Raw genomic sequence first — 25,470 nt, 5'->3', positions numbered from 1 at the left:
CCGACTTCTGCAATCCCCCAATCCTCCCTTCATAATACACATTATCTTTTATCCATATGGTGCAAACGTATTCTGCAGCGCAGCACTGAGGCAATTTAACATGCATGAAAACAAAAGCGGAACATTGAACCATTCGCTTGCAACCTGAGATGTGGGAAATCACAAGTGCTGGTTTTATATGGTACAGTGGACAAACCAATTGTATAATTCACAAAGGTAAAGATTGTCATGTGTTCAAAGCTGATCTATGAACCAGTCACACCGTTTCTGTGCGAGAGAATAAATGCTGCAAAGACGGAATCAGTGTTGTGATGAGACAGTCAGGTAATAAGGGTGGGACTACAGAATGGACTAATGAGGATACAGGAAATTTGGATTTGCATTTTTAGGAACCACTTATAATTGTGAATGGTAAAGGGTCAGTCTACTAGGGAGCAGTTGTGGATTTAAAAGTATATAAGCACAGGACAGGTCTTTGAGATGGGATGGAAACACATCATTCTTATTTGTATAATGCCACAGATTACAAAGCTACCGACAGTCCTATAGACATGAGATACATACATTCTAGAGGGAGGGGCCAGTGAGAGACAATAGGATCTAAAGGAACATGAAGTTTAGCAGTTCCAGCGTGTAGCAGAGGAGATGGAGGCTAAACATTCAGAAGTGATATCAGGGTGGGTTAGAGTGGTGAAAGGGTAGGGTAGGTCGAAGTATGTAAGGATAATGACCAGGAAGGGGAACAAGGGAAGAGGAATTTCCCAATGATCCAAGTGAAAATCTCACAAACTAGTTCTCTCTCAGAGTTCGCTGGAGAGAACACTGGTGAGGAAACCACAAATGACCCAAACCGACATGAAACAAAATGTATAAATATAAAAGTTTATTCAGTATAGTGTTTAGAAAAATAAGTTCACATCATTTCAGAATACAATAAAACTTGTCCAGGCATAATTCCCTATTACAGTACAATGAAAACAAAAAAAATATATATATACACTCACACACGCGATACCTCTTTGGTTGGGTAACTGTACAGAAATGATCTTTGACATGAGGTTGGTACCATTAGCAAGAAATGCATCATAAAAAATAACTACATAAACATTACATATGTGTTCTGTTCACTTGAATCATCTTAAGGCACAAAAACAAACATAAATAAAAAAAATAAAACATAACATGCACAGGGAAGCAGTTGGAAAATCAGAACCGAAGGTCGGATATTACACATGCATATTTAAAGTTAAATAATACGTAAAAAATACAACTAAATGCCACCAATTCCCAGTTCCTAAACTAGAGAACATTTTAATATTCTGTTGTCACCTGCTTCAGTTGTATTTCACTCCTAATGTTTACAAGCCCTCCCTCAAAAATTCGAAAAAACCAAAATAAAACATGCAAAACAAGTTAACTTAAGTAAACAAAAGGCATACAAAAAGATTTAAGATCTGAAAATTCTTCAATGACAAAGATATCTTTTTTTTAAAAAATTGCATCTGTGGTTTTTTTCACTAGTTCAAAGCAAAAGACCTTAAGTATAAAATAGCATTTTGCATCTAGTTTTATATATAGATATATATTTGTTAATGCAGATTCCATGCAATAGTGAAAAAGTCTAAATAAGTTTTTTTGTTTTTTTTTTAGTTAAAATAGTAAAATAGTGCAAAACAATTCATATAAATGTAGTGTGTAAATTCCTGGGAAGAAATTTTAACCGTATTAAAACTATGGGATTTAGCAGAATACTGAATAAAGGCTTGTCTTTCCCTTTCTAACCAGGCTGCTTTATTAGAAGCTTCAACTGCAAAACGTCTATTCAGTTTTATCACTATCAGTATCCTTAGTCGCAGGATATGGGGATTGTCAGCGGAACAATCGCAGAAGAAAAAATATTACCAGACATAAATAGACAAATATATATGACTGATCTACTTTCCTTCTGAATAATGTGCTTTGCTATAAGTAATTAGGCCACAGGCCACAAGGCACATTTGGAATTGTTTAAAATTGCTACATTTGTCCTACTCCCCCCCTCCCTTTTTTTTTTTTTTTTTTACATTCTGTACCCCAATTTACTGGATAAAACTTAATAAAAAATGATTAATGACAAAAAAAAAAAAAAATTATATATTTAGACAGAAGAAAAAAATTGCAACAACATTTCAATCTATGAAAATAAAATACGGTTTAATTTAATAACTCTAGGGCTTTTCCATGATTTGCAATAAATGTTTTCTGATAAAAAAAATAAAATAAAACTATTAACAAAATTGCATATTTTCAGCCTTTCAAACTAGTAAAATAAATCAAGAGTTTGTACATACGTCGTACTGGTTACTAGAAAAAGGTCTGTGTACAATACTTTAGAGGAACTTATACTACATTCCATTATTTTTTCACTTTTACAGCAGAGCTGGTAAATATTATTTTTAAACATTCGTATTTAGCAAAAGCGTACTACAGTCACTGCTTAAATGTAACATTCCAATCTGTCTATTAAAGTTAATTTAAAAAAAAAAAAGAAAAAAAGTCAAGTACAAGAAACTGCGGCTTTTGGGATTCCAATATGGTTTGTGAATTGAATATAAACTTCCAGCATAGCCCCAGAAATAACAATAAAGTACCAATAATTCTCCTTTTTCCCCTAAACCAAATATTTCATACACCATACCAAAGTACTTCTAATGGTGTTCCCTTTACATACCCACGTTTCAAGAAAGAGTTAAACGTTTATGCGGGGCGAGGACAATAAAATCAAGAGACAAAAACAAAACAGTGCGATTTACTAAAAAAGTAAATTGTAGTTCAAACAAATGTTGATGAAACAAAACAACAAAAAAAAAAAAAAAGTAATTGAAACCTACTCATTGAGCAACGTCTACGTTTACATGTCTTGCATGTCATCGTCCATTTGAACATTTTGAAGCTTGGCCAACTCTTTTTTGCCAGTTTCAAGTTCCTCGCAGCCTGTGTTGACCATATCGCTAATCACATACTTGGATTTTGCATCCAACAACATAACTCTCCCGCTGATTGTGGTGTTCTGCTCAATGGACAGGTAATTCTCTTTTGCGTCAGGTACAGGCTGCAGAACCAGGTTGTGCTGGCTGTTGAAATCCTGTTGGGCTTGTGTGGTAGGATGGCTGGTGCTATTACTACTGCTTGTAGTAACAGGTTCTCCTAGGTTCCGGTTTGTGGATGATACAGACATGAGGTCCTGGGCAGCGATGTAGTGACAGTTCTGTAGAGGTGCAAAGTTTGTATTACTAGTGGGAGTGACACTGTTTGTTGTGGCGGCGAGTGTGGAAATAGACTGGTTGAGCGCTACCGACTGGTTCCCCGTAATGGAGGCCAGGTGTCCGGAAGCTGTTATTAAGGTAGGAGGAGCGAGCGAAAAGTTGTGTGCGTGGGTTCCGTTGACTAAGGAGGCTGCAACAGACTGCATTGTGTCATCAGAAGGCATGCTAATGTTTACTTGTGCTGTGCTTTGATTGACAGGCACTAACGGAGAAAAGACGAGACGTTCCAGGCCATCCTGTTTTATAGAATGCGGAACGGTGTAGACGACTGTGCTTGGCGGCAGAGAGCTGAGGAACAGTTTCCCTTGATCACCGCTTGAGATGGTGTCACTGGTAAATGTCCCCCCATCCGATGTACAAGGAGCAAGCGAGAGGTTTCCTGGAAAAAGAAAAATCGGGAGATTATTTAAAATACATATACACATAAATACCTTTCATTTTGTTAGACCTGTCACTCCCATACTTAAATCACATCGCTGACTTCTACAATTGTGTTAAAGCAAAGGATCTGCTGCAATAACCTTTCACTCATGTCCCAAGTAATAGTGATTTTAACTAAATATTTTACATTTCCCTTCTAGCTTTCTTGTGCGCATTTTTGCCCGGTTGCCCTTGGATTGGACTCATAACTGCTCTGTGAATACAACTGAATCAAATTTACAGAAGGCAGCTGGCGTAACTAAGGGAAAAGAAAACCCAACAAGAAGCTATAAAGATAAAAGCATGTGAATGGTAATAGGGTATATAAATTAAAGTCACTTCAAACTGTTCTGGAACAAATGGCTAATATTATACATAGGTAGTTTTTAAAGCAGAGCCGTCATTCAGTGGGAACATGCATTCATCTTTCCGACAACTGAACTGGGCTGTCGAGCTGTCAGACTGCACTAAGATTGCTCACTGCCAGCTTAATGTACACATCACAGATCTTCAGCAGGATGAAGGAAGCCAACCGGGAAGAGTATCGCAAGCTGAATAAAATACTCTCTCCTGGGGTAATCCTTTGTATTTTGCCTACTACACAGTGCACAAGGCATCATGTAGTAAAGTAAAAATATCACGCTAGCGGACCTGGTGACAGATGCGCTTTAATATGTTATAGAATAAGGGACTAAAAGATTCATAATGATAGGCCTGTTTTAAACAGATGCCTGCAGTGCTTGGACTGGGCATTAATGCATTATCAACATAATACACAAGGGCCATTAATGTGTTTCTGTAAATAATCTGTAGAAAGTGAATCAACATTTCAGCATTCATTGGGAAAACTTGTGTACTGCTAGGAATAATGTACCCCTACTGTCAATTAGTACAGATATTATAGGATAGATTTCTCAAAAGTTCTTAAAAGGTAAAATAATGTGTTGCTAACAGCAACCGGATTCTAGCTATCAACTATCTAGTATGTTGTAGAAAATGATAGCTAGAATCTGATTGGCTGCTATGAGCAATACCTCCACTTTCCCTTATTATAAGGTTTGATGAATTTAATCCTAAACCATTTAGGATTTCTGTGACCTGTATAAAAGCTCACGAACATCTATGGTATTTGTAAAATACACAACAGGGGATGCTATATCTATATATCTATATATAGATATTTTAATTACACACACACACACACACAGGCAAAATGAACATGGCACTCCTGCCGAGTTATTCAATTGGCCAGATTGACACATGACACAGGTGATTTGCTCCATTGGAAAGTCATAATTATATTAAAATAAAAACACTACTACTAGCTACATTGACCAAATGACCGTTCACTTGCACAGTCTATGTGATTACTGTATGCTGAAGATGTACATATGCATAAACCGGACAGCAAACAGATTTATTGGTTTCCAGGTAACTGACAACTTATCGTTGCCGCTAGTACTGAACCATTAAGGATGCTTTATAACAAATTAGCATATGGCCAAAAGAAGAGCTAACTAGTAAAACTGCAATGCATTTACATATTTGTGGAAATTATCTTTGAAGATGTATATTTGAAGTTCCCTCAAAAGTGCTGCCTTCTTCAAACACCAATGGAGGGAGCCTATTTACAAACTGAATGACCGCCTCTACTGTACGTAGATGACAATTACACTTTAAATGCATGGACGTAACCCACGGATATTAAAAAATATGATGGTAGCAACAAATATGAAAAACATCACAAACCTTCAACACAAACAGCTTGACGACACAAAATATGTGAAATTACATGTTTTAACGTTACCAACGTAACATAAATGTTTATCAACAATACTATTCAGACAATGATTACAATTCACATCCACTGAGGGCAGGAAGTGCAACTCTCAAATGCAGGGGCCAGTGTCATTCTGTCACCAGGGGGCGCTGCCACTTTCACAGGCAGAGGAAGAAGGATTATGTACCTCCTTGTTCATGGACATGCCCTATTGTTATCGTGATCTGGCAGAAATTTTGTCCTGTACAGATTATAAACAAGGTGTTTATTTATTGCCCCGTTTATTCAAAGTCTCAGGAGAGCAGAGACAGAATAAGTATATAGGGTTTGGAATTGGAACCTGCATCCTTTCTGGTCCTGTGAGCTTGCGATCCAAAAGTACAAAAGTCGCACTTTTATTTTTTTTATATTAAAAAGGTAAGAGTTTCATCGTCTTTCAATTCAGTATAATACACTATACTTATAAAATAAATAAATAAATAAAAAAATTGTTGTAGACACTTAAATTAAATATACATTTCCAAAATGCTACCAGGTTGATAAAACACACTCTAGAAAGTAACATTAAACAAATATTTGTGACTAAGTGAGAAGGTAGACAAACCATTGTTACAACTAGCATTTGCCCAACATTCATGCCAGTCCAGAAGTCCGGCTACCGTTAAGTTCTTCTATAAACGCCAACTTCGTAAAGGGATCAACTTCATCAGCTAACCACATGTTACGACCAACTGAATACAAAAACACTCTAATATATTCACTTGTAGGCAGGAAAAGGTTTTCACTAAACTCTTACAAGAGCAATATGTTCTTCAGGGACGCCACTGTCAATAACTGAAATTGCATATTGACAGGAAGCTTTTAAATAACCAAGCCCGTCGTACTGTTTGCCCAGCAGATATTAATTGAGCAAGCCTCTTTTACAATCAGAACATGGACATGTAAGGTAAACTTTCCTAGTAAAAAGTCAATGAAGCTCTGTGTTTAGCAGTGCTTACCGACGGGTGGACAAATGTACAGGGGAGAAGGAACCAAACTCTGCAATAACACCTCAGTGACTTTGTACAGAAGCATTGATATAGGAGGGAACATGCAAACTGCAGTGTGTGATCGTAGTACAACAAGTGAATTACTAGAGCAGATTTGCTTTTCTAGCTGTCAATACCGGTATCATGAAAGCAGCATGGGAGATAATGGATAAATATCCACATATTGCAGTAACTGGATGTGCACCCCAAGGGCTAAACCTGCTTCTGACTGCAGTAAAACAACAAAATAATTTACCAAACATATAAAAATATATATTGTAGCTTTAGTCTTTAAGCAGCAGAAAATGTTTTTAAATGGTGATGCTTAAACTCTAATACACAGAAATTGGGTGCAGTGGTTATGTTAAAAGTTTTATACACAAATAAAAACAACAAGAAAGCTCTTCAAGAAGCCGTTATAATAGATCTTAAAAGTAGCTACAGTAGAAGTGTAAGGAACACAGTACTTTTGGGGGAGTATTTCAGCTTTAGAATTTCCTAAAGATTCTAAAGCAATACCTGTATCTGAATCAGACAGAACACTTATAACAAACATGACTTATGTTGCTCAGATAAAATCTGCTGCTCTTGAGAAAGTGCATTATCACAAGAAAAGAAGAAGGAAAAATGACCGACTTGACGATTGTACCTATGACTGAAGGTCAAATTGGGCGATTTATGCATACACACTACACACGATTTTCAGATCTGTGCTCTTCATCTGGTCCTATAGTCGATTAGAGAATGACAGCACAATATGCATTCAATTCATTCATTCCTGTCACACTGATTAACCGCCTTGTTATAGCCATCTACATGTCCCAACAAATTTCGTTAGCTTCTGTGACTCTGAAACAAAACACTCAGTCTCAGAACGAACAAACTATTCCATCTACAGCGCTCTCTACATTTAGTCACTAGGACACGTTCATTGCCGGCATCGGCTGAAAAGACCATGACTGTAAACTCTATGGAGATTGTGATTGTGAGTGCGTACACACTACATGATCGGAAGCCGATTGGAACGAGATTATTAAACAGTACGACCAACCAAATGAAATGACAGTTGGCACTTTGGAACGGCTGTCATTCATCGTGTAAGTATATACACTAACATGTGGCCGAGCGGTCGTTTATCGGGTTATTGGAAGTTTTTCAGCCGATTATCGGGCCAGTGCGTACCTAATCCTTACAGTGAGGAAGAATTTTATTTCCATTTAACGGTGCCGCTACAAATCTCCTGGGTTTAAAGGAAGAACTGTTAGGGATTAGATTATTGCTAAAGTATTTAACTATTGAAAAACAAGCAACACATTTAGGACGGAATGTTCGAAAGGAACCTTCAAGTGTTGCAGAATACATCAGCAGGAGTGTGGTCCAGGACCGCACATGGTGGTAAGACTTTTACACATGACGCAGCTCTAACGCATTTCGGGGGGTGTACTTTTATCAGATTCCTCTACCTTCTGCAGCATGTGAAAGAAACTTGACTATGTTTGGAAATATTTGCACCAAGTCAAGTTTGTCTGAAACTGTACAAACCTGGTGTTAAGCACATGAACTCCGAGGAAATAAATAAGCAGAAGCAGCATAAAATTAATGAGAACAACTTAAGGATGTGGGAAGAATGATTTATTTCCCACTTTCATTTACAGAACTCTGTTTTACAAAGTTGATCGTTGTTTCTCGAACAAATTGTAACTCAATTTAAAACAGTTTAAAGTAAGAAAAATAAAAAAATATATATTTTTTTTAAATGTAATTAATGTTTAAATCAGGGCTGTCCAACCTGTAGCCATCCAGGTGTTCTGAAACTACAAGTCCCAGCATGCCCTTAGCAGTCAACATCTGGCTTTCTCCTGGCAAAGCATACTGGGGCTTGTAGTTTCATAATATCTGGAGAGCCACAGGTTGGCCAGACCTGGTCTAAGAAAAACTAAATTAAAATATAGAAAATATGATAAGTTATTTTAGTCAACAAAGTTAGTTACACATTTCAGGTTCATTAAAAGTGAAAATAAAAATAATAATGTTCCTTTCTCGTGGATTTAGTTTCCAGGAATTTTAAAGTCACTGAAACATGATGCCGTGTTTATCCTTCATTTTCCTATTGAGTCTATGGGAACACAAGAAAAATAAAAAAAGGCCAATACCTGCATCAATTAAAAAGTCTAATAAAATAAAATTTGTTAAAAACAAACAGATAATATACGTTATCGTTTTATACACATTTTTAATATATTAAATAATGGACTAGAATACTCCATGTGGACATCATTCTGGAGAACAGATTTGAGGAAAACGCCATCTACATAGTACTCCTGAGTGTTTGTACCAGCTAGGACAGTGTTGGCTAACCTGCGACACTCCAGGTGTTGTGAAACTACCTGTGACACTCCAGGTGTTGTGAAACTACAAGTCCCAGCATGCTTTGACAATATATAGCAGCTTATTGCTGGAAGGGTATGCTGGGACTTGTAGTTTCACAACACCTGGAGTGTCACAGGTTAGCCAACACTGAACTAGGATCTCCAAGCAGTACACGGGCCAATACTGAGCCATGCTCTACAACCCAGTGGGTAATGCAAAGACTCAAAGAACTGCCATGTAGATGGAATTTCCCAGAAGTCATTTCTCCTGTATAGGAGTGGCTACTTTTACAAGGGAGAAAAATGGTCCCTTCCAGGCAAAATACGCACTAATGAACCCCATCGATTTGTGTTACTGACGGTTGTACTGTTGCTTCAATTTCATCACTACGGTCCTCGCCCCAAAGGAAAACCAAGACTCCGCCACAGAGTGCAATTCAGTCAGTGTATTAAGGCGGCAGGAACAATGCCAAACCAGACTTACTTGAAATACAGTCTCTTCTAACCCACGGGAGGATTAGGGGGTATATTCACTAAACTGCGGGTTTGAAAAAGTGGAGATGTTGCCTGTAGCAACCAATCAGATTCTAGCTGTCATTTTGCAGAATGAACTAAATGACAGCTAGAATCTGACTGGTTGCTATAGGCAACATCTCCACTTTTTCAAACCAGCAGTCTAGTAAATCCAGCCCTAAGCATCATTATATTATATACACAAAAAAAGAAAAGAAAAGGAATTGGACATATATCTCAGTGACAGGCTCTCTGCCCCCGTATTGTGATTACAAAAACACGACAAACATGGATGACAATATTATTTATTATTCAAAGCATGGCCCCTACTGTAACCTTTGTATTACAACAATGTTTTCTTTATCCCTTTTCTCCTTGTGGGATATTTTCTGTAACTGCAGATTTTGAGGCCACCGATTTCTCAAGAAGTTCCAGCATTTTCCCCAGTGTCAGACCGATATTAGCCATCTCACTGCGCAGACCACGCACATCGGAAGCCATCGCACGCTGGACTTCACAGAGGTCTCTTAATCTTTGATCTGCGTGTGAAAATGGTCCCCCAAACTGCCCCAGCGTTCTTTGGGTGGATGGAGAAAACTCCTGTGGAATTTGAAGAGAGGATGGAAAATTCAAACCATGAGCTGAATCAGTCGCCAATGCAGAACGCCGTCTTAATTTCTTCTTTATTTTCCGTTTTGGCCGTTCCAGTAAAAAAGGGTCATTACCGTCCGAAGAGGAGTCTCTCTCTGGCAGTGAAAGGTCTTCAGATGAACAATTTGTTGATGCCTCAGCTAAGCCCATAGGACTGCGGTCAAGTCCATTATAACTGGAGTTAAAGCTGGAAAGCCTGCCATCTGTCTTACGCTTAGCTGCATATTTTTCTACAAGAGACTGCTCTAACCTAGACTTTGTGCAACTTGCTTCCCTATCACACGAATACACATGAGATAAGGAACTTTTGTGGATATCTGTTTTTAATTTACTGTCCTCCAAATTAGAATACTTCACATTCCCTTGTCGGAAATTGTGCAGAAATGTCTTTGGGACATTGGCTCCGTCGACATCTTTTTGTAGAGTCGATTGTTCCAGATGGACATCCATGTTGTCTTCGTAAGGGCAGTGCCCATCGTCATCTGGGTCCCCTGTGGAGGAAACAAAAAAGAAAGAAGAAATCTTGAAAGAAGCTCTAGAGATTCAAAGTCTTTAACATTGAATTATTGCTTGTATACGATCTTCCAACACAAAATACTTACACACAGAGGAGTCTGCGGCACAGGATCGTGTAGACTGGGCTACTGCAAAGGAGCAGGAAGAAGAGATCTGACTGACTTCATTTACATCTGACCTTAAAAACAAACAATTTGTTGCTTTAAAAAAAAAAAAAAAAAAAAAAAAAAAAAGAATTATAATGCTGCCAATAGGCACGGAGGGCATTAGTCAGACAGTATAGTATATATTAGAAACCAAATTAAGAGCCAATATTTTATTTGATATAAAAAAAAATAATTATATAGAATTGACATTCTCTTACCTGAAACAGGCAGACAGTTCCCTTCCTCCTTTGCTCCAACATAAGAGGCAGCTAGAACTTTTGTTTGCATTCTGGTGACTCTCCACAATGCTGCCATGTTCTTGATTAAACTCACTTAATCCTGACACACCTTCTTCTCTCTCGCTCTCTTGCAGTAGCCCAGACTGAATATGACAGGCAGTGAGCAGAGCACAATAATGCAAGGGGAACCAAATGCAAAACAGATTTTTAAAACTCCATGTACAATGCATTAAACGGACAATGCAGTGATTTACCTCAGGTCTATGCAAAGTCTGCTTACTGGGGGCTGATGTCCAAAAGCAGACAGTCCCTTACTAATGTGACCCTCTGTAGCAGGAGCCCCAGGGGCTGCTACATGCAGCAGTTGTTCCTAGGGCTCCTCTAAGCTGAAAACTGGAGGGGATGGCTCTTGTTTACAGCTCCCCCACCTCCATTTTAGAGTGACAAATTTGCCAGTTCTGTATTTTAGATCTGTCTAAGCAGGTCCCAGGGCTCTACTGAGGGGTGGCTGAGGAGAAGTTATGGAATATTTAAACCTGATGTCCATTCAAACATCATCATCATCACCCCCATTTATATAGCGCCGCTGATTCCGCAGCACGGAACAGAGAACTCACTCACATCAGTCTCTGCCCCATTGGGGCTTACAGTCTAAATTCCCTAACACATACACACACACAGACAGACAGACAGAAAAAGACTAGGGGCTAGATTTACTAAGCTGGGGGTTTGAAAAAGTGGGGATGTTGCCTATAGCAACCAATCAGATTCTAGCTTTCATTTATTTAGTGCTTTCTACAAAATGACAGCTAGAATCTGATTGGTTGCTATAGGCAACATCCCCACTTTTTCAAACCCGCAGCTTAGTAAATCTAGCCCTAGGGGTCAATTCGTTAGCAGCCAATTAATCTGCTAGTATGTTTTTGGAGTGTGGGAGGAAACCGGAGCACCCGGAGGAAACCCACGCAAACACAAGGAGAACATACAAACTCCACACAGATAAGGCCATGGTCGGGAATTGAACTCATGACCCCAGCGCTGTGAGGCAGAAGTGCTAACCACTGAGCCACCGTGCTGCCCTATCCAATCACATTTTTTTTTAATATTAGCCTCTTCTCCCAAAGTTTTAGAAGTTCAGGTGTCTGACACACCTGTTTCGTCATATATAATCATCAGTTATTCAATCCTGGTCACCATGGCAGCTAAATAGGACAACTTGGTGACCTAAAGATCTCCTCGTTCTGTGCATCCTGCCCCCGCTACTTCTACTGCGTCAGAAAAGTTGGTGGCATTATACAGGGGCTGCCAAAGCAGTTCTAGTCCTTAGAATAGTAACTGTGCTCAACGCTATATTTGGAAGGTTTAAGAACCAGGTACACTCAGTGGGGAACCAGCAGGATAATAACTTTACAAAGGGGGAGACAATCTTGTGTAAGGAACTTGTTCACAGGTGCCCACAGGCTGGTATAAATAAGAGCCATGTATTTAGTAAGACAGGTACAAGCCAATAAATTAATTTGAAAATGGAAAATTCCTTTTTTAATATATTAAAAAAATAAAAAAGGTTCTAACTTGCTCTCTTTAAACAGATCTGCATGAGAATGACAGTGTTAGACTTATGTGTCCTATATGAACAGGTGAATGTCAATGCAACCACTACAGGTCAATTAAGAGCTTGAAAAATCATGCAATTCATTTTGCACAATAATATGATTATGTTGACATAAATGATAATTCATCAGAGAGGAGTCATTAATGTTTGGTACAAAGTGCAAATGAGATTCCAATAAAAGCCCCATTGAAAGTACAGACTGTAAGCTCCTGAGCAGCAAACCTCTTACCTCTGCGATTCCTAATAAGCAGTCTTAATTTTCTTACCAATTGTAAAGCACTTCGGAGCATGGAAACACTATATAAATAAACGTTAATGTATAGATTATAAGGCCGGATGTCTGCCATCTTCTAGGATAGGAAAAAAATGGAGGTTCTTTAGGGGGGGGGGGGACAAGGGCTTTGAAGTCCCACTTCCTAATAAATTTGGAACAGCCCCATAAAAGAACCCACCCTAACCCTTGATTCTCATTTGAACATATTGTCCAACAAAATCAAATCTCTTTTTGGATATGGGTGCAAAATATTTACATTCCCAGCTCTTCCCTTCTCTTAAAACTTTGCACCTCTCCAAAATGACAGTGTCCCCCCAAATCCATTCCCAGAATAAATAGGTGCAGGACATCATTTGATCTGCATTTTTTTCCGGGTTTTTAAATAATCTTCCATGACTAATTATGGGACAGATATATTCAGAGCATCGCTGTAAATACAAAAGAGAAAAACAGGTGTTCGGACGTTCAGGGAAAGGCAGCCCCATATAGTTCACCAGCCAAATATGAGAGATGGGAATGTTATTTCATTTTTTTTTTTTTCCACGTTTAGTTCTACTTTAATCAGCGCTCTCACCAACCAGTTTCAGAGACTGCCCCAGCATCTGGGTCCCACAGACCCACTCACGTATACCTCGCAACATCATGCACACTGTAGTTTAAGGGTGGCCAGCCATGAAATTATTAAATGCTGCTTTCACGTTTTTAGAATTTACATGCACCACCAGTCAGTGCCGGCTGAGATACTAAGGGCTAGATTTACTAAGCTGCGGGTTTGAAAAAGTGGGGATGTTGCCTATAGCAACCAATCAGATTCTAGCTGTCATTTTGTAGAAAGCACTAAATAAATGAAAGCTAGAATCTGATTGGTTGCTATAGGCAACATCCCCACTTTTTCAAACCCGCAGCTTAGTAAATCTAGCCCTAAGTGTCTGGATGGAAAGAGGAAGAAAAGTGCAAGAGAGCAAAGTATACTAATGCAAGTCGTGTGGTTACCAAGTCTGAGCCGCAAATAATGAAAATAAGAGGTTTTTATTTTTTGGACAATCTGAATTAGGTGCATGCTACTTGTTGAATGTATATTACGGCATTATAGGGTAATTTTGTCATTATGGTTTTAAAAATGCAAAATAAAATGATCATACGGCATCAGTGCAGTTTAGCCTAGTCTGTGAAGGGCCAAATATCCCAAATTAAACCGTCCAGGCACCAGGATGAAATATCTGTACAATAGAAATTGCGTGAAAACACTACCCTACTACTGGATTGGACAATCAGCAGGTAATGTTTTTATGTCATGCAGCTGGATCCAATAGGAGGTGATTGTGATCATTTAGAATGCACAATGTTAGATCAAGTTGGTAAAATTAGACTGAACAAATCTGCACTTGTGGCAGCATAAATATACATAATTATCTAACATTACATAGAGCTATTAGGACTAGAGTCTGGCAGATAAGGTAAAATATTAAATATATATCCATCTATCTTTTTATATATCTATATCAAGTGATCAAAAAGGGACTACTTAGCCGAGAACAAGTTACTGCATTCGGTCAGTTTCAGTCAGAGAAATTCCTTCAGAAAAGACTCATTTTAAATCAGTGGGACACCAAACATACCGTTACACAAGGTACAGAAACTTTTGCATACATTTATATTACTAGTAGCTGTGTTTAGAACAACTAGCACTTTATATTTAGTGACTCTTTTGAGACCATTTGGTGTGAAGACCCTGCTAGCAGACACTCAACCTTCCAAAGTTCCAGAATACTTTGGCTACATTTTTTTTTTTTTTTTAACTGGTTGGAAAAGCAATTACTGAACTATGCAATTTCTGCAAACGGTTATGCAAACCACACACTGACAAAGGTGGATGATCTTACATAGCACAAAGCACAAAACAACTGCTAATAATACTATTGGTTAATGTGGATTATACAGAATGCCGTTGTCTCAGGTTTATGAAATAAAAAAAATATATATATTGATAAATCCTGGTTGCCAAGGGTGTTAGACTTTTACTGTACTTTTCTTTAGATCATGCACATTAAGGACCATTTGGAACCAATATTTGTAATGCATTGAAGAGTTACAATAGTCCTATACATGGGGCATATTTTTCAAGCACTGCAATGCCTGCGTAATCTGTCTCCACCCACTGCACTAACTGTTCCTGACCTGGATGTTAGTTAATATCATACAATAGAGGCTGCGGAGACACTAGGACACACTGAAGTCCCTGCCAAGATACATAAATCCCATGTACTAATTAGTCGACAGCTAAGTTATCACATTTGTTTATATAATCCCGTCAATGACAACAGCATCTTATAGAGGTTATGTGTGCGTTATTCTTTGCATGACAACTCCACGTTGGTGAAAACGGTGAACCAGGAACGCGGAGGACGGAGGGACTGAAGGTTCAGCCACCATTCTGAACAGATTTTGGGGGTGAATTTATAATTTTAATCAAACATTTTTCTTCCCTTCAAAACTAAAAGTTTTATACCATGAATGTTCTAAAAGTGACATTTTATTTTTAATTCTAACATGAGATTTTATAGGAAGCCGCTATTTCTCATCCATCATTGTCAGTCTGGCATGAACGGTAACATCCCACATCTGGAGATCTCCGGGGTTACAAGTCACCATATAGTACAATTTTGGCAAGGATAAAACCCACAACACATACCACCCATCTACAGTGCGGTCTGACAATCAATGTAAATACGAGGACCATATCCTTCTTAAAATTGAGATGAAGTATGTGTGACAGATTTGGGAGCCATGGTTAAAAACAAGTTTCTTTTTAAATCACTTCACTGTTCACTACAAGTTTGGTTTAAAATGTAGAACTATGTAGAGGAGATATATAGGATTGTTGGGACATTGTATATTTGTACAAATCATGAAAATACGATATTTAACTTATCAGTTAATCATATATATTTGTATGCATTCAATTGTACTAGATACTATCCTGCAGACTTGGTCATTTTTATCACCCAAGACATGAGAGCTCAGTTTATCGGACTCATTTGTGTACAGGGAGCAGCTGTGCATCGTAATCTAAGGGCATTATAAGCAACTCTACCTGATGATATAAATAAATGGCTGAAAAACACCTAAGTCAGAAAGTGAAAGCAATATATTTATTACAGAGATGAAAATCACCTGAATCCTGGAAACCTATGAGAATCATTATGCGCCATTAATCAACGTGTTCTGATTACATTATATTGCATATGGAGGCCGGTCTGCATTTATGGAACCTTTTCCCGTCAGGTAATCTGCTCTATCCCTGATGGAAAATGGGTAAAACTATACACTTTTGTAGGTGTACAATGCTGTTTTAAGGCACAGGATTCTCACAAATACAACTGAGTTACTATGTGCACAAGCCCTAATAGGAAATATAACCGAAAGTAATGCATTAGTATTTAATGATAGTTTATAGAATCCTTCAATGAGTGACAAGCACACACTACAAAGCACATCAAATAAACAGAAGAGAGATAGAAATTGTAAGACAAAGACGGTTCCTAATCCTATTACAGTGATCTGTGTTGGGTTTTATCAGTTGTTTAACAAGTTTGCTATGCAAATTGGCCACCCGGGTGTTTGAAAGTGCTGTAACATGAGCTCAGAGGAATTTTAAAGTTTTGCATCAAATGAGTTACTAAGTTTTCTTACAATAAATTAAATTATTAGGACAACTGGGCCTGCAACTTCTGAAACTGAATAAATCCAAGGGCGATAAAAGTAAAGAAAATTAAGAAGGTCAGAAGGGCCACTTGACATTTTATAATTGCAAAATATGAATATGCAAAAATGTCACGAAATTCCAATACCAATTTTCTAAATGGTCAAAAGGAAAATTGAGAGAGAGATGGAACAAAAAAATAAAAATGATCAATAATAAATGAATAAATATATATATATATATATATATATATATATATATATATATATATATATATATATATACACACACATATATATATATATATATATATATATATCTCTATCACATAATATACTTCTAGACTGTAAAATTACAATTTAGATTTTATTTACTAAATGGCAGGTTTTAAGAGGTGGAGATGTTGCCAACAACCACCAATTGGATTCTAGCTGTCGTTCTGTAGAATTTACTAAATAAATGATAACTAGAATCTGATTGGTTGCTATAGGCAACATCTCCACTTTTTCAAACCCGTCATTCAGTAAATATACACCCAAGTCTTACAGTATTCTCTTTCACCATTTCCTATAGGTGTGGGAAGATTTTGACTACAGCACAACCAGACCCCGTCTGTGAAAAATTATCTTGACCTGAGTTGCAATTTACAGGATCTCTTCAACTTGCCCAAAGTGTGTAGCCAGATTGTAAACAGATACTGTCACTGGGGCAACAGGATCTGCCAGTGAACTGTCAGTTACCATGACTTGGCATGGCTAGCACAATACAAAATATCATCAAAGGTAGACCGTTCACTTTAGGAATCCCATCATCCTGCAGAAAGAGCTCATCTAGGACAACATTAGTAATTAGAAAGAAGCGCTTTGTGCAAATGACTGTCAGAGACATTTGATTGTGGCGACAATCAGCAAGACAACATTTAAAACTTTTTGGTGCAGTTATGTTACCAGAGATGTCCTAACAATAAAGGTTACCTAGGAAACAAGGAATCACAGAACTGATTCTTTTAATGCTACCGTCAAGAATGCTCAAATAACGCTATAGTTGTGTTTAACAACTAGGAAAAAGGAGTTCTGTGTTATTAAGCGATTTCTATATAGCTATATCAATAACTGTCTTAACCCGTGCCTGTATCTTGATAGTTGTGCTTTTTATTCTCTATGACTGCTGATCTCCACATACCTCTAAACATTGTTGCTATTCCTGTGTGTGTGCTGGTCTGCATGTCTATCTCTGTTTTATCACAATAGTGGGTAATCTACGCCTTCTGTCATTGGCTGTGGTTTACCAAAGTATACAATGTATCCATCACTCCAATGAGCATCTCCTTGACGGCAACAAGCAATATTTGGCCAGGCTATGACATCAAGCATTGATATAATTTTCCTAGATTATTATGGGTTGTGAAGCAGTCTGAAATGGCTTAAACCTGCATGCTGGTCAAATCCAGTTAGAAGCCTCACTCATGAACCCTAAACCAAGCATACTGGAAATATTAAAGCAATGGCTATACACTAAGCCCTTTTAATTATGCCTCACGTATAGTCAGGGTATTTATAGCACTGAGCAGAACAGCTGCAACATTAAAAAAAAGTATATGCATAGCTTTACCATTGTTCTTAATGACTGCATAAACAGGGAGTCCATATAGTTTGTTTGTAAGAACAAACTGTTTCATAATATAGGATTCACAGTGATGGTTTTCACAAAATACACCTTTCTGAAGATAAACAAAACTAATATCCAGTTTACAAAAATCTAAACATCAATAGTACAACCTAAATAAAAGCCTAATTGCAATATAAAGTAATTAGCCCAAATAGCCTTTAAATTTAGAAGAAAAAAAAAGCCCCAAAACTGTACCCCTAACACCATATAATCTTCCAGAGCCACTCTATTTTAAAAGCTGTAACACTTCCTAGTCGGATGACGATTCTCAGGAGCAGTGGACATTGGAGACAAATTAATATTATATAGACATTTTTACTTGCCCAAAAAATAATAATCTTCACAAAGACATGTAAAAGGTGAATGAACACACACATAAAATATATATCACAGTAAACGCAATATGTTTATATGGTATCTTTTGTGTGTAGATGACTGGTCTGCTTTAATCTAAACATGGGAATAGAACACTAGTTGGGAATAAACATTTGCAGATATCAGGCCAGTTTTCAAAAATCTAAGGTACATTATCAAAGTGATTGGACACTTGTGAGCCAAACACACACGTTCATTTTTTTCCCTCTAAAAACTGTATTTACCTTGTGACACTGCAACAGAGGGCAACTGGAGTGTGGAGAATCCAAGACTTCCATTAATTAGTTGAGCATTTGTTCCTGAATTCGGTATTTGGACAATGCCATATGGGTTTATCTGTATGGGAGTAGTGAATGTAACAACTGTTCCGCCATCTTGAGAAACGATGGGCTGGTTAGTCTCGCTCTTGACTTCTGTAGCAGGTATTAACCCTGGGAAAGAAGACTGTATATTCGTAGTGTATGTTGGGGAGGTATCGGTCATACCAGCTTGGAGAACCTTTACCTCTTCGGAGGAGGACACCAAGATATCTGAATGTGGAGCACCATTGCCAACAATGGTGGAGGCCAGTTTTTGAGAATTCAAAGTCACAGTTTGTGAATTTAAACCGTTGAGGAGCACTCCGTTGGTTCCCTGGAGAAACGACCCCCCGTTTAAGAAGACGGGCGATGTATTGGAAGATACCAAGCTTCCGTTGAGTAGCACTCCAGAAGAACCTAATGAGATTTTATTTCCAATGTGCTGCATATACACCGTATCGGCGTGAATGGGAAGGTTTATGTTGGAGATGCCGTCCGAGGAGTTGGAGAGATGAGGAGATAAGTCGTCTTGGCCTTTGCTCGATTCATCTTCAGTGCTGTGATTTCCATCCGACTCACTGAAAATTCAAAGTAACACACACAAAACAGAAATCGGTTACGAATGAAACTGGAATGTAAACGGAACAGCAAGGACTTGACTATTTTTAAAATAACACGTCTGAAAGCATAAACAAATGGTTCAATGTAGGCTATTGTAATGAGGCTAATGGACACTCCAGCTTGTGTGAGCTGACTGGAGACAAACACAGAACAAGGACAAAGGGGACCATTTGGCACTTGTGCAGCAATAAAGTGGTAGTATTTGCAAGTGCACACCAGTTGTTAAGTAGCCTGACACATACTGTGCTTAAGTGATGCAAAAAAAAACCATGGCTGTTAAAACACATGAATTACCCAAATACAGAAATAGTGATCATATCTTTCTCTAAGACAGACATCAATCTGCCGGTACAGAAAATAAACCTTTTTATGGTGCAATTATTACCCGATTACTGAAGTAAAGACCCACAAAGTTCTGTCTTAATTGGACACTTCCTGACCTGACAGGCTTACAATTTACCAAGGGCCTGGAGTAAGTTGGAATGTCCCCAAGGTGTGAGCATGTGGGGGGAGATCTTTAATGCAGTGGGGGGAGGGTTTTAAGTCAACCAGGAAGCAGTAGTTTAGACAGCCAGAGGAATGTTACCTGTCTACGTTTGTACATCCATCAAACCTCCCTCCCCCACATCTGCAAGTTGTAAACTAAGAGCTTACTACTTACAGCTTTTTTTGTCCTTTCTTCTTTTTTTTTTTAAAGAAGATATATGTAACTAAATTCATAGTACCTTCTTCTTTCTGCTGTGAATTGAAAGCGGTTCTCTGTATGTGTGGTTGTCCTGATCTGAAAGGGCTGCACAGGAGTGCATTTAAATCACATGAATATTTTAGAAGCCATAAAGGTTTGATCTATGACATATACACTGTTGTAGATGAAAATGTATTTACGTACGTACATACATACATAAGGGGGCCTCTCTATCAGGACAGGCCAAGCAATATTCTCTTTAGTCAATGAAGTAACTGTAGAATATAGCTGAACATAACCCAGAAGCCACCCAAAAAAATTACTGCTGTTGCCTGTTTTTTTTGGAAAGCATTCCCGTTGGATGCACAATTTCCCCGGCTTCTGCTGGATTTCACCAAACGGCTACTACATTATTTTGTCTCATTAGAAAAAAAAAAAATCTGCTTCCTTTATACATGGAGAACATTGTGTCTAAACATATCCAATATGTTAAAAATATCCAATTACTAGGAAAGGTGTTCATACAAATGAAAATAGCTGACTGCTTTTAAATATATAAACTATAAAAAATACATTTGTTTATGGATTTTGTTTCTAATTTCTGTAAAAACACAAACAGAACTATCTCTTGGCTCATTCTGCAATTGTTTGGCTAATACATTTTAACAGAAAACATTACATGTACCTTTCAAGGAAAACAAAACACCACAGGGCAAGTTCTCTTATTAGGTTCTGCAAATGGGACGTGTAAAAAGAAATAAATAAAGAACAAGGGAAGGGCTGAGCATTTGGTTGGTAGAGCAAACTACCTCCACCTGACAGGCCAAACCTGTAGAGATAAGAGATTTCAGTTTACCTGAAGACAATAAACTAACCCCTGCAAAGCATTGGAAGTCCCAGGCAGCATTGCAAACCTGTACCTTGCACCCAAACAGAACACAAGGTCACTTGCTAGAATATTTCAAAGTTAGATGGATAAATGATATCCAAGATAATAACAGGAGTATGCTTGTTTCTTTCTATAAGGGAATGGGGGGCATCAGTCAAAAAGCCCAAAGTGTTCCATAATTGTGTAAATAATGGCGAAATAATAAAAAAAATGAGCAAGGAGAAATGGAAAAATGACTTTGGATACAGATGTAAATAATATTTAAAAAAAAAAAAAAAAAATCATAGCATTTCCAATGTGAATGCAATTAGGTAATAGTAAAAAAGTATCCTATAAGTGTTTTGAAATGTTAAAAAAAAAGCGGTTTTGAAGCCCATTGGATTCTCCTCCTCTATGAAAAAACAACAGTCCCAGGAAGACTGAGAGTTAAGGGGAACAAACTCACATCTGTTCTAACACTCTTATTTGACTCCTTTGAAGTCAGGGGCACACAGCAAATCTCAGCCCCCTCTGGCTGATTTACTTCAACCAGCTAAACTTCTCCTCTCTGCAATACCAGCAGTTCTATCCAGCGTTTCATACTTACATAAAAAGGAGGAGTATAGAGATAAACTGCCATCTATCCCTAATCTGATATTTAATATAAAGAAGTATATTCTGAATCCATAAGTGCATGCACAATTATATAATTCTAAAGTGATCTGTAGGACAGCAAGATCTAAAATAAAATGGGTAATGCAAATGAGCCAGGCGATCAAAGTGCTTTGGCACAGAACGAGTCGTCTCCTATCTAGGATTTCAATGAAACCTGAGCTGAATGGGTTTAGAATCAGGTTTCAAAACACTGCAGCCTGATCTGCCATGCTCTCAGCTGCATTAAATTTTAGTAAATCATTTACTCTGTCAAAATTAAATTGGTCACACATTACGCAGCCTGCTAGTGGGTATCATCAATACCCTGCACCCAAAAAAAAAAGCAAAAAAACTTTGTTACAAAAGTAGAGCGCAGAAAGTTTGGCTCCGCCAGAGCAGCGCCATATTGCAGCCAGCACAAAAGAAGGGTCGCTAAATCGTGCGCTCACCTCTTGGATTGCGCCTCCGATGGGTTCCGATCGCGCTGCCGGCGGTTCTTGAACCAGTTGCTGACCTGGGTGAGGGACAGGCCGGTGATTTTGGCCAGGTTCCTCTTGGCGGCCGGGGACGGGTACCGGTTGTGCTTGTAGAGCTCTTTGAGAGCGTTGCGGGACTTCTCCTTGAAGCAGTAGACGGTCTCCTCGCCGTCCCAGATGGTCCGGGGCAGGGGGAACTTCCTCCTCAGCCGGTACTTGTCCACCGCTCCCAGAGGTCTCCCGCGGGCCTTCTCTGCCTCGTTGTACCGAGCCTTGTACCAGAGGTCCTGCAGCACGGCGTGGTTGGACGGCTCGAAGTTGTGGCTCTCCAGCACGGTGAAGAGTTCCTGGTACCTGCCCTGGTGGAAAGCCACCAGCGCACGGGCTTTCAGGATACTCTCGTTGCCACGTAGCAGGTCACTCTGGGGCAGCGACCACAGGAACCGGGCCAGCCTGTCCAGGTCCCCACCTTGCTGCAGAGCCTCGCACACGCAAGCGACATGCTCCGGGGAGAACGCCAGGGTGTACTGGGCGCCGACGCCTCCGCCACTCACAAGTTCGCTCTTGATCCCCTCCTCTGTCCCGGACTGGTTTGCATGCTCCATAGAGAATGGAGCCGCTTCCAAGGCATCTTCCTGCTTGATCTCTATTGCATTTGCGATCCCGTTGGAAGGGGAAGACATTTTCCCCCCTTCTGTTAAAAAAAAAAAAAAGTCCACCCCTCCCGTATGATCAGGTTTCCATCGGCCACGCAGCAATCATTAGGTAGCTCTTTTTTTTCCCCCTTCTACTCCCCCCTGAAGTGTAAACGGATAGCAATAGGACTACTACACAACTGCAAACTCTGGCAGGAACGTCCTGGCCTGGAGCTGGGAGCACCATTGGGGGACTGAGGTGGGCGGGGCCATTGGAATGCAAGACCGGCCGTTGCCGTAGGAACCGTCACTCAAGCTGCTATCTCTTCCCCCTTCCTCCTATCCTGCACAGACAGGCCATACACCTATACCTGGCCTGAGGTTTGGCTTCTAAAAAAGTATTTTCAGCTTCGGGCCCTGTCGGTTTCTTTGTGAGAGCAAACAGACCTTGTTGGTTCAGACACGAGGTCAGCTGTAGTGCTTGCACCTTTTGTGTTGTAAATATGTGTGTATAGGTAGGTAGGTCTGGAAAAACCTAACTGTCCTGTTATGGTGACGTTAATCTGCTGCTGCTCGACGTCTTGCAGATAACTGCTGTAAATTACAGTCTTTGTAACTTACAGATTGTTTAGGCAGATTTTTTTTCCTTATTAGTGCTACATTTTCAGCTTTTTAAAAGTAAAGCCATACAAGTCATACATTTTAACATTTCAAATGGCTGTGGGGTCTATTTATTATCATCATTTATTTATATAGCGCCACCAATTACGCAGCGCTGTACAGAGAACTCACATCAGTCTCTGCCTCTATTTGTTAGCAGCCAATTAACCTACCAGTATGTTTTTGGAATGTGGGAGGAAACTGAAGCACCTGGAGGAAACCCATGCAAACACAGGGAGAACATACAAACTCCTTAAAGATAAGGCCATGGTTGGGAATTGAACTCATGACCCCAGTGCTGTGAGGCAGAGGTGCTAACCACTGAGCCACCATGTTGCCCCTTTTTATGCCATTTTTTTTTCTTAAAATCCCCTGAAAATGGCTGATAATTGCATTTTTAAGTATCTTATTGAGTTATTACTTGGGGACAGCAGGATATATCTGCTGTGGTCCTACTGTTATCGTAAGCAATAGTAGTCCTCATAGGTTTCTATGGGGACTGGTATTTTTTAATGATTTAACAAGAACTTGTACCCAATGGTGTCATCTGCCTATGGGGAGAACATTGCGGTAGAGGAATGTTCGAATCCCTCGCTGCATCTTCCTGCTCTCTCCTTCAGTTACTATCGCAAAGGTGGCCATTTTGCAATAGTGACCATAAATGAGGTGGGAGACAGGGAAACTAGGGTTCAAAGGGACATTTGTTTATCGTGACTGCTGTTCCGGCAGAACACTTTTAATAAATAGTCACAATTTTTATTTTTTATTGCGATAAGGAATGTAAATGATTGTGCCAAAAAACGGTTATTGGTAAATGTGCCCCTAAGGAGGGTACTTCTTTTATTGTTTTCACTTATTTATGACATGTAGAAGTAGCTCATAATACACAGCTAAAAATATACCACAACACCTAGGAGTCAGCTCTGTACGTGAGCATTCCTATGCCACTAACCATTTCTATCCATATATTAGGTGGGGGTAACGAGTACCCCTAATCATTTTAAAATCTTTTTCTTATGTCACAATATACTAGAAGTAAGAATAGCATAGGTCATAGGAGCCAGCTGTCACTCAATATTTGTTCCGCTGCAGCCACTAAACATGGCATTTTTCAGTAATTTGGGAAGAGCGTATTGTAAGCACCCCCAATCATTTTAAAAAGTTGGCTCCTATGTTGTAAAATGTTACTGAATTTAGGAACTTAGACAATTTAGGAGATTTCCCATACAGGTCTATGCATGAGATCTGAAAGAGCCATAGTGGCCAACCTTTTAACATAGTATCCAGGGACACATTGCAGTCTGTAGACCTTGGAGCACTACAATTCCCATCATGTCATCATACAGCCCAACTGCCCCGATTTCAGTCCTGAATTTAGGGCTCTCTCCAGCCTGGGCACATGTTTGTTCCACGGGTGGGAATTTTTGGGGAAGGGAGGTATGTTATGGGCAGCCTAGCACTATGGTCACTCTCCCATTTTGCCATAGTCACTCCCCCTGTACCACTGGTGGGGACAGACATGTTGGAAGGTATGTGTCATGATTATTTAATTTGGTTATAACATACTTTTTTTTGTAGTTTAAATACTTATCTTTAATCAACATTAACTTGTTAATACCATAAAATAAAAATAGGTGTTAAGAACTACATCTAATAGGCAGTTGGGTAATATAAAAATAGGGCATTTCTTTTTCCATCAATTGTTTTTTTTATGGTTTATCAGAAGGGGTACAGAAAAAAGTAAAATTGGGAACATAGGGGGGAGGAGGAGGATATCAAAAGGGGCGAGAGGAGGGTTCAAAAAGGGGGAGGTAGACAGCAACACAGTCAGTAAATAACATACAATCAGGCATAAATAAGCAATACAAACAACCAAACCGAGAGGTGTAAGCAAGGGCTCCTACGGAGAGGAGGCCGTTGGGGAATCCTAAGGACTACAGGGGGCCGGGTTCTCTGCTACAAATTTGTGTCAA

The 25,470-nt window shown here is 39.0% G+C and overlaps 1 protein-coding gene across 2 annotated transcripts; it reads right to left on the bottom strand.

The window, feature by feature from the left end:
- Positions 1–863: 863 nt before the first annotated feature.
- On the bottom strand, positions 864–23,083 carry SIX4 (SIX homeobox 4). Of its 2 annotated transcripts, none has more exons than XM_075193065.1 (3): positions 22,176–23,082; positions 18,824–19,476; positions 864–3,684 (listed from the first exon to the last, which is right to left on the bottom strand). In XM_075193065.1, the coding sequence occupies exons 1-3, from the start codon at positions 22,883–22,885 to the stop codon at positions 2,891–2,893; spliced, it is 2,157 nt and encodes a 718-aa protein (XP_075049166.1). In that variant the 5' UTR covers positions 22,886–23,082; the 3' UTR covers positions 864–2,890. The 2 variants fall into 2 exon arrangements, with proteins under 2 accessions (XP_075049166.1, XP_075049167.1); XM_075193066.1 differs by lacking the exon at positions 864–3,684 and adding an exon at positions 9,645–10,557 and having other exon boundaries at positions 22,176–23,083.
- Positions 23,084–25,470: the final 2,387 nt, after the last annotated feature.

This window comes from Mixophyes fleayi, chromosome 12 (genome assembly GCF_038048845.1).
Source record: "Mixophyes fleayi isolate aMixFle1 chromosome 12, aMixFle1.hap1, whole genome shotgun sequence".
Classification (NCBI taxonomy): Eukaryota; Metazoa; Chordata; class Amphibia; order Anura; family Limnodynastidae; genus Mixophyes; species Mixophyes fleayi.
Note: the sequence above shows the minus strand (reverse complement) of the source record. Positions and strands in the feature narration are given on the sequence as shown.